This window comes from Vulpes vulpes, chromosome 8 (assembly GCF_048418805.1).
Source record: "Vulpes vulpes isolate BD-2025 chromosome 8, VulVul3, whole genome shotgun sequence".
Taxonomy (NCBI): Eukaryota; Metazoa; Chordata; class Mammalia; order Carnivora; family Canidae; genus Vulpes; species Vulpes vulpes.
The window spans coordinates 6,537,399-6,546,976 of NC_132787.1; the positions used below are offsets into that span (position 1 = coordinate 6,537,399).

General features: G+C 41.7%; 1 protein-coding gene and 1 pseudogene across 1 annotated transcript; both read left to right on the forward strand.

Moving 5' to 3' along the window:
* The first annotated feature begins 871 nt into the window (after positions 1–871).
* Positions 872–4,967, forward strand: LOC112921221 (olfactory receptor 10AD1-like). Its single transcript, XM_072767885.1, has 2 exons — positions 872–984; positions 4,004–4,967. The coding sequence occupies exons 1-2, from the start codon at positions 872–874 to the stop codon at positions 4,965–4,967; spliced, it is 1,077 nt and encodes a 358-aa protein (XP_072623986.1).
* Positions 4,968–5,605: 638 nt separating this feature from the next.
* LOC112921220 (pyruvate dehydrogenase E1 component subunit beta, mitochondrial-like) lies at positions 5,606–6,736 on the forward strand (annotated as a pseudogene).
* Positions 6,737–9,578: the final 2,842 nt, after the last annotated feature.

The window sequence follows — 9,578 nt, forward strand, 5'->3', positions numbered from 1 at the left end:
TGAACTCCAATTTTAAACAATTAGATTTTAGTAGATTTTAGATCATCTAAAAAAATAATAAAAAATAGAAAAAGAATGCTGATAAGCTTATTTGCAAATGAAGTGAATCAACACATTCTTAAGGCAGGTATACTCTCCAATACGGTGCTGTTTTATATTATCATTCCTGTGGTCACAGCATTTTAGGAAACAACAAGAACATTGTGGCTGTCAAAAGTATTCAATAGTGTCCTGCTTCTCCTCAGTAGTTATGGCAAGAATCAGAATCTTAACATTTTAATGAGACATTTTCCCACTAGTCTATTTTACAATAGCAGACTTTGTTCTTTGTATTCCTATGATCTTGGAATATACTTTTCTCTCCCTTAACTCACCAGCGTTGTGCTTTGAGCATTCAGCATATGTGTAACAGCAGAACTTTCCCTCTCAGGATCATCTCAGACATCATTGTGACTCATGGTTTCTTGCCATTTTAACCAAAGCTCTATAACGTCTTTCTTTGAATTTTATTTCCATATATGTGATTATGCTATGATATGGTATTATGCTAATACCATTAGGGATTTTGAGGGGTCCAGCAAATAACACTGCTCTTCCTACCTGGTTCTGAATCATCTGAGCAATGAGACAGGTTGCAGGTGGAGGCTAAAACAGCACCTTTATTTTAACAAAGCAGACATTGGGTTTCCTAATCCAGAAGCAGAGAGTGAAACAGACAAACCTATTCCCCTGTAACTGACACGACTGTACAACCACAAAGTCTCCCTAACCAGGGGTAGAGTCAGCTCTGGAGAAGGCCACTCACTCCCAAAGGGAGAGTGACCTCAGGAACGGGACAGAAAACTCGTGCTTGGTTTCTCCTTCTCGAATCATGAATGTGATCGTGAATGTGAATTCACATGAATGTGATTGTGAATGTGAATGTGAGGATGTGAATGACGAAGAGAAAGGTCAAGAATGTTATGTTATCACAGTTTCAGCCATGTGAAAGGAAACATCAGGAATATGGAAGAACTTATTCCTTACCTACCCACCCCTAACAGTATCTAGCATTGTATTCTTACCCCATTAAGTCTATGATTAACCATACAAGATAAGACACATAAATAGTCCTACTTCCACCATCCTATTGGCTGCTCCTCCAACACAAATCACTGCTCTGCAGAGAGGCTGTTGGAATTTTTGAAAAGTTATATCTTGCTTGCAAGTAGTTCTAAAAGGAATCAGAACAGTATGTGTAATTAACCATTCTGAAGCCAATCTGGACCCACAGCTGAAAACTTCCTCCCTATTCCTCTCTCCTTGCCAAACTCTGCTCAACTGCATTCCAACATAACTTACCACAGGTTCTTTGATTAGATTAGATCGAATAATTAAATTACAATAAAAACTCATGGCATGTGTGAAATATTTAATAAACTAGTATGAATTTAAATGAGATTACACACCCTAGACTCTTTAAACAAGAAACCCAAAGGTTATGGGTGGTTATTTATCTTATATCTATACCCTTGGCAGAAGAAATCCCATCATCCTCTTCTGGTTTATCAGCGAAATCTCACAAATCTTTCTAAAAGTAGAGAGACACCAATTTACATATTACTATGGCCATTATTAAGACCACCAACAAAATGATATTTTAGAGGTTCACCATTAGTTTTAGGCCACTTAGCAACAATTTCTGATTTCTAGTTTCAGAAAATTCTGTTTTGGAAAAAAACTACAAGAATAAGTTTTATGTTGTATAATAATAAGGGATTGTCTATAGCTAAAGGAATATGATTTTTTGTTATTTTCTTGCTGGTAATTCCTCAAGGAACAATTAAGAGAGCATGTGATTTTTCAAGTCAAGTTGCTAAAACTCAGCACTGGGATAGAATTAAAAGTACTGAGAAGGTAAAAATATACAGTATGAACAGTGGGAGCAACTATGTTTATTAATAAGTGGAATATGTGACAGCTAGAGTGCAGTACATATGCAATGTAGAGGTATTTTTAAGTGAACATTCATCATCTACATTATGAATGTCAAAGAACTGACGTGGTACCACCACAACTATCTTCCAGAGTGGACCAGCAGGTCAGACCATCATCCGTGGACCAGTTTTTCTTCAGACACCATGATATTTTCTCTATTATTTGCTGCAGTGATTCAGTGATAAACATCATCACCAGCCAACCCACAGAATGAGGTAGGATGTGACTTTAAAGTCCTTGTCCTATTTATTTATACAAATGCTTGGCTGATTAACCCCAGTATTTACCAGGGCTAGATGCCACTTATCACCAGGTATTCTTTCTGGTACAATGAAGCACAATAAGCACTTATATACTACTATGGATCCTCGGGCCTTCTTAGGTTGAGCTTCAGTGTCTTCTTGTACAGGTCCCAGGCTTGTCTGGAGCATAGCTCACTGCTTTCCCTTGCCCAGACTCTGACCTCAGCCACAACTATCCACTGGTCCCATGATCCCAAGCCACTTCTCGGGTTAAACATTGCTCTTAGACTCTTCCTGCCCTCTCTCAGCCCTGAAGAGGAGTTCTAGGGACAAGTTCTAGGGGAGCATCCCAAAGTACGGATGATGGGAATGGTCTACTGCCTTGATGTATCAGGAAATCACCTAGAGGGAATCCAAAGCAGAAAAGAGTGGCAGTAATGGGGTAGGTCTGTGCTAAAATTAAGATAGGCAACATGAGATATTTAAAGAGACAGAGAAGGAAGGGGAGTCCAACCAGAGGTCACTGAATGGCAGACACCCACACCAAATATGAGAAAGGGAGAGGGAGAAGAAAACAGTGAGAAGTGGAAGTGCAAAATGAGGGGGAAAGACAAACATACGGGTAGAGTAAGAACGTGTGGGAAAAGGCCTGAGAGAAAAGAAAATGAAGAAGAGGGGTTGGCAGAACTGAAGGGTAAGAAGGAATATACTAACCATCTATAAGGATCTGAGAGTGGAAGGGATCTCTCTGGTATCCTAACTCCGAGACAAGATGAAAAGTGCAAGAGAGATTAAATTAAACATGCACTTTTAGGATGACTTCCTAAAAGTTGCAATAATGAGAAAAGAACATGAGAATTCTGAGCACTCATTCTCTGATGATGGGAAAAGAACAAGACTTATCCTGGAAGCAAACGGACAGATCAGTTTTCTGAAGGTCCATTCCAGAAATGCTGTATTTGTGCCCCACTCATACCTTCCCTTGTCTCACAGCAATGGTTGCATCCTTTCCACCCAATGGTGCATAGCCCTGTATTCCAACCTCTGTAGGAAACTGCCTCTCATTAGGAAAGCATGCAAGAGCTCAGAACTAGGCCCATCTCCCGTATGCACAGCATGGGTGGTGGATGCAGCAGCACCAACCACTGGGAGAGAGTCTGGAAAGAGAGTGAATGACTCTCTTTCCAGAGATTTGCAAATCATTCTCAGCTAAGGGGCAATGCTGAAGGGGAGAATGATATTGTTTCCTCTGAAACTTCAACCCATTTGTCATTTTAAATACATACAGTAAGGCTGAGCACTTTTTCTCCTCTAGGAAAATACGTCTGTAAACATCTCCCAAATATGATCTTCTATAAGCTAACAGCCAGCATGCCGTTCCCTCAAATATTCCATTCCTCACTTTCTTAAACCTTTCCTCATTTGCCATGAGTACCAGGCCCAACCATCTTAGCTTTGCACCTCTGAACACATTTTGGAGAGTGGCTAATCCTTCAGTGTTTACAGCCCTGGGGCAGATGTGGTACTTCATTTGAGGCCTGCCCAAATCAGAATAAAGTATAACTATCGCTTCCTCAGTTTTGATATTACAATTCCATGTCAGCCTGTGGTGACCTTGGTATCCTCACTCCCCACAACATTGCCAATTACATGATTCCTAAAGTTCTAAAACATTTACCACCATTCATTCTTCTTTTATAGTTGGGTCTCTGGGCTCAAGTGAGTACCTTACATTCCCTACAGACTATCTCACCTGTGCTTTCCTGTCCACCCTCCTCAAGCAGGTCCAAGACAGTGGACCTAAGGAATGGCAGCACAGTGACAGAGTTCATCCTCGTGGGATTTGAGCAGAGCTCCTCTTCCACACGGGCATCACTCTTTGCCCTCTTCCTAGCCCTCTACAGCCTTGCCATGGCCATGAATGGCCTCATCATCTTCATCACCTGGACAGACCCCAGGCTCAACAGCCCCATGTACTTCTTCCTTGGCCACCTGTCCTTCCTGGATGTCTGCTTCATTACCACCACTATCCCACAGATGCTGATCCACCTGGTGGTCAAGAACCACATTGTCTCTTTTGTCTCTTGCTTGACCCAGATGTACTTGGTCTTCTGTGTGGGTGTGGCTGAATGCATCCTCTTGGCTTTTATGGCCTATGACCGTTATGTTGCTATCTGCCACCCACTCAGCTATGCCCAGATCATGAGCCGGCAGGTCTGTGTGAAGCTGGTGAGTGCTGCCTGGCTCTTTGGGCTGATCAATGGCATCTTTCTTGAGTATATGTCATTCCGGAATCCCTTCTGTAGAGACAACCACATAGAAAACTTCTTCTGTGAGGCCCCCATAGTGATTGCCCTATCTTGTGGAGACCCCCATTTTAGTCTGAGGATGATTTTTGTCGATGCCATTTTGGTGCTGCTCAGCCCCATGGTGCTCATTGTCATCTCCTATGCCCGCATCCTGGCCTCCATCCTTGGCAGAGCCTCCTCCTCAGGTCGAGGGAAGACCTTCTCTACTTGTGCCTCCCATCTGACTGTGGTTCTCCTTCTGTATACCTCTGCCATGTTCTCTTACATGAACCCTCGCAGCACACATGGCCCTGACAAAGACAAGCCTTTCTCTCTCCTCTACACCATCATCACCCCCATGTGCAACCCCATCATCTATAGTTTTCGAAACAAAGAAATGTTGGGAGCCATAGTGAGGGCCCTTGGGAGGATCAGCCTGGCCCAGGATGAGTCTGTCTAGTAGGATACCTTTAGGAAGAGAAGTTCCTTCCCCTATCCCTGACAACTGGGCAACTCTCCAATCCTGAAAGGCTCCAGGAAAGAGTTTCATCATTTTCTTCCTACTAGCATCAAATCAGAAGATCCCATTGATGTATAATGTTCATCTGTATGATATTACTTCCAATGTAGATTTATCCTTTCAAATTCTGATACATGTTGTGATGGAGTGGCAAGTGTAATGAAATGGAAAAGATTATTCCAAAACTGGCAGAAACGTTGTAGCCTTCTCCAGGATGGTAATAAGAAGAGTACCAGTACAGTCTTTGGGCATTTACTTCTAAAATAAATGCAATTAGCATGAGCTCCATCTTTGAGAAAAGAGCATATTTAGAACCAGGAGGGAAACAGAGGGATATAGAAGTTAGGGAAAAAGCAGTCAGTGGGAGAAAAATGCTAAGAGGTATACAATATTATACCTATATGGTGGCATCAAAACTATCCAAGAAGTTCCCAGAAAAAATAAGCACTACTGTGTAGGTTTGGATTCCTCCTCAAAGGAGGTAAGAGCAGGGCCTCTATGCCAAATACATGTGAATTATTAATGGGAAGGTGCAAAGACAGAAGCAAGAGCAGGGGCTGCTAGAGGACACGGTCAAGATGGTGGCAGTGTCTGGTCTGATGCAGAGACCCCTTGAAAAGGTGTCTGGGCTGCTGAGGAGGCACTTCCACTGGATAGCGCCTGTGGTGCTGCAGGTGACAGTTTGTGAGGCTATAAACCAAAGTATGGATGAGGAGCTGGAAAGAGATGAGAAGGTATTTCTGCTTGGGGAAGAAGTTGCCCAGTATGATGGCACATATAAGGTTAGTCAAGGCCTTTGGAAGATATATGGCGATAAGAGAATCATAGATATTCCCATATATGAGATGGGCTTTGCTGGAAATGCCGTGGGTACAGCTATGGGTGGGTTGAGGCCCATCTGTGAATTTATGACCTTCAATTTCTCTATGTAAGCTATTGACCAGGTTATAAATTCAGCTGCCAAGACCTACTTACTACATGTTGGAGGGCCTTCCGCCTATGCCTATAGTCTTCAGGGGGCCCAATGACACCTCAGCAGGCATGGCTGCCCAACACTCACAGTGCTTTGCTGCCCAGTATGGGTACTGCCCAGGCTTAAATGTGGTCAGCTCCTGGAATTCAAAGAATGCAAAAGGACTTATTAAATCAGCCATTCGGGATAATAATCCAGTGGTGGTGCTATAGGATGAACTAATGTATGGAGTTCCTTTTGGTTTTTTTTTTTTTTTTTTTTTTTGAGTTCCTTTTGAATTTCACTCAGAAGCTCAGTCAAAACATCTTCTGATTCCATTGGAAAAGCCAAAATAGAAAGGCAAGGGACACACATAACCATAGTTGCCCATTCAAAACCTGTGGGCCACTGCTTAGAAGCTGCAACAGTGCTATCCAAAAAGGGTATTGAATGTGAGGTGATAAATATGCGAACTATCAGACCGATGGACATTGAAACAATAGAAGCCAGTGTCATGAAGACCAATCATCTCATAACTGTGGAAGGAGGCTGGCCACAGTTTGGAGTAAGAGCTGAAATTTGTGGCAGGATCATGGAAGGCCCTGCATTCAATTTCCTGGATGCTCCTCCAGTTTGTGTCACTGGTGCTGACGTCCCTATGCCTTATGCAAAGATTTTAGAAGACAACTCTATACCTCAGGTTAAAGACATCAAATTTGCAATAAAAAAACACATTAAATATCTAGTTTGGACTTGAATTTCAAGCTATTGGGATTTACTTAAAACACTTGCTGACACTTCACCTGAATTGTACAGTTAAGACCTTACGATTCATAAAGTTATCTCTAAAGCAACAACACAGATGTTTTTGTATTTGGAAGAAGTTTAAATGTGCTTGTACATGGAAAAACTCTCCTCTCCTGCCCTAGACTCCATGGCAGGGGGTGCGGTTTTGGTCTGTTATACTTACCATGTTCTTTCAATAAGGCTAATGTAAAATTTTACCCTCTCAAAAGGACAAGGTATGAATGTGGCAGAGTTCTGCAGAAAGATGTATCCAAAAATGACAACTTGTATGTAAAGATAAAAGCTACTATTATCTACATTTGCTGTTAAATTGTTTGATAAGGAATAAAGGAATTCCTAACTATGAGGGGAAAAAAAGAGCAAGCAAGAAGGCTAAGGACAGTACCTACTTCCCCAGACTGTAAACTGAGAGTGGGAGTTATAGAGTAAAAACTGCTAGGGTCAGAGAACCTTCCAGTGACATCTGTTTTTTATAAATAGAATATAAAATGAGCACTTTAACTCTTTGTGCATTTGTTTGCTTCCACTGGAAAACTTTGTCACGGGCTGGATGCCTATTGTGCAGTTTAAATGTTTCTCTTTTCTTCATGAAGATTCCTTCCTATGTCTTGCTTTATTTATAATACACTACATTTCCTAAGGCTCTGCTCACATCTCTTCTTTCTCCCCTTCCGCTAGTCAATTACCTATATCTACAGCAGGGGTTCTCAGCAGGGATGATTCTCTCGCCCAGGAGGTATTTTGCAATACCTGAATAGACTTTTATTTTTCACAAAAGGAAGAGGGTGTGCTACTGGCACCTAGTAGGTAGAGGCCAGGGATGCTGCTGAACATCCTATAATACTCAGAACAGCCATCACAAGGGGTTATGCAGTCCAAGAAATCATTAGTGCTGAGGTTCAGTAACCCTGGTTACTTATCCAACATTACAACCTGAAAATGAATAGTCCAATTAAAAAATAGGTAGGGATGCATGGGTGGCACAATTGGTTAAGCCTCAGACTCTTGGTTCAGGTCGTGATCTCAGGGTGGTAATGATCCCCACATTAGGCTCCCACTCAGCTCAGAGTCAGCTTGGGAATCTCACTCCCTCTGCCTCTGCTCTTCCTGATCATGCTCGTGATCTCTCTCTTCCTATCTCAAATAAAAATAAATTAATTTAAAAAATTTTTAATGCACAGAAGACAGAATAGACATTTTTCCAAAGAATACACAGAGACAGCTAACAGACGCATGAAAAGATACTCAACATCACTCATCATCAGGGAAATACAGATCAAAAGCGTGATGAGATAGCACCTCACACCTGTCAGAATGCCTAAAATGAACAACACAGGAAGCAATAGATGTTGGCAAGGATGCAGGAAAAGGGGAACCCTCTTGCACTGTTGGTGGGAATGCAAACTGTTGCACCCACTCCAGAAAACAGTATGGGGCACCTCAGAAAGTTAAAAATAGAACTACCCAATATTCCAGTAATTGTACTATTGAGATTTACCAAAGGATACAAAAATACAGATCTGAAGGGCAAATGCACCCCAATATTTGTAGCAGCATTATCAGCAATAGCCAAACTATCACCCAAAGGTCCATCAACTTCTGACTGGATAATGAAGATGTGGTCTGTATATACAATGGATATTTCCTCAGCCATCAAAAACTGATATCTTGCCATTTGCAATGACATGGATGAGCTAGAGTCTTAAGTGAAATAGGTCAATCAAAGAAAAAAGACCAAATGAATTCACTCATGGAATGTAAGAAACCAAACAGATGAAAATATGAGAAAGGGAAAAAAGAAAAGGAAAGAAATCATAAGAGATTCTTAATGATAGAGAGCAAAAAAGGAGCGATGATGGAGGGAGGGAGGTAGCAGATGTTCTAAATGGGTGATGGGCTTTAAGAAGGGCACTTGTTATGTTGAGCACTGGGTGTTATATGTAAGTGATGAACCACTAAATTAAAATTTTCAAAAAAAAACAAAAAACAAAAACTTCTGAGTTTGTCTTTGTCTCAGCCTACAACTACTCCTAAAGTTTTCTCAAGGACAGCCTGGGTGGCTCAGCAGTTTAGCACTGCCTTCAGTCCAGGGCCTGATCCTGGAGACCCGGGATCGAGTCCCACATCGGGCACCTTGCATGGAGCCTGCTTCTCCCTCTGTCTGTGTCTCTGCCTCTCTTTCACTGTCTCTCTCTGTCTCTGTCTCTCTCTCATAAATAAATAAAATCTTTAAAAAAAAATTTTAAAAAGTTTTCTCAAGTTATAAGACTTTTCCTACCTGACCATGCCCTTTGGCCTACCACTAGTATGGATTCTTACTTAAACTCTGTCCTTTTCCTCTGTTACTTCAGCTCCAACTTCATCCACCCAGCAGCCATCTTTCCCACATTCCCATCAATCTCACATCCCTACCTAACTAAATCCTATCATTCATCACCTTTGCTATTTGCAGTGGGACACCTGCAATTGCCATTTAGTGAAGCCCATGAAAACCATGTGGGGATACTTATGGGAAGACTTCCTAGAATGTCAACATTTTTCTCATTCACTTTAACAGCCTCCTTCTTTTGCCAATGCTTATTATTTCCCCATCCATATGATCCACTCAAATAAAGGATTCACTCTACCTTTTATGTATGCTACATATTTTCTTTTGCCCCTCTAGAACTAAATACACACTTTTCCCTCTGGTCTGTATCTGGAAGACAGACTTTGTTGGTTGCCTCATTGGTTGCCTTCTACAACCTAGGTGGCCTCAACTAAGAGTTACTTAGTAGGATAGAGGAAGGCAG

Bases quoted from the DNA above. Each gene is read 5' to 3' on its own strand.
- LOC112921221 (XM_072767885.1), top strand. From the start codon at position 872: ATGAATGTGATCGTGAATGTGAATTCACATGAATGTGATTGTGAATGT. The intron at 985-4,003 runs GTGAAAGGAAAC...CTCCTCAAGCAG, and splicing joins GTTATCACAGTTTCAGCCAT to GTCCAAGACAGTGGACCTAA.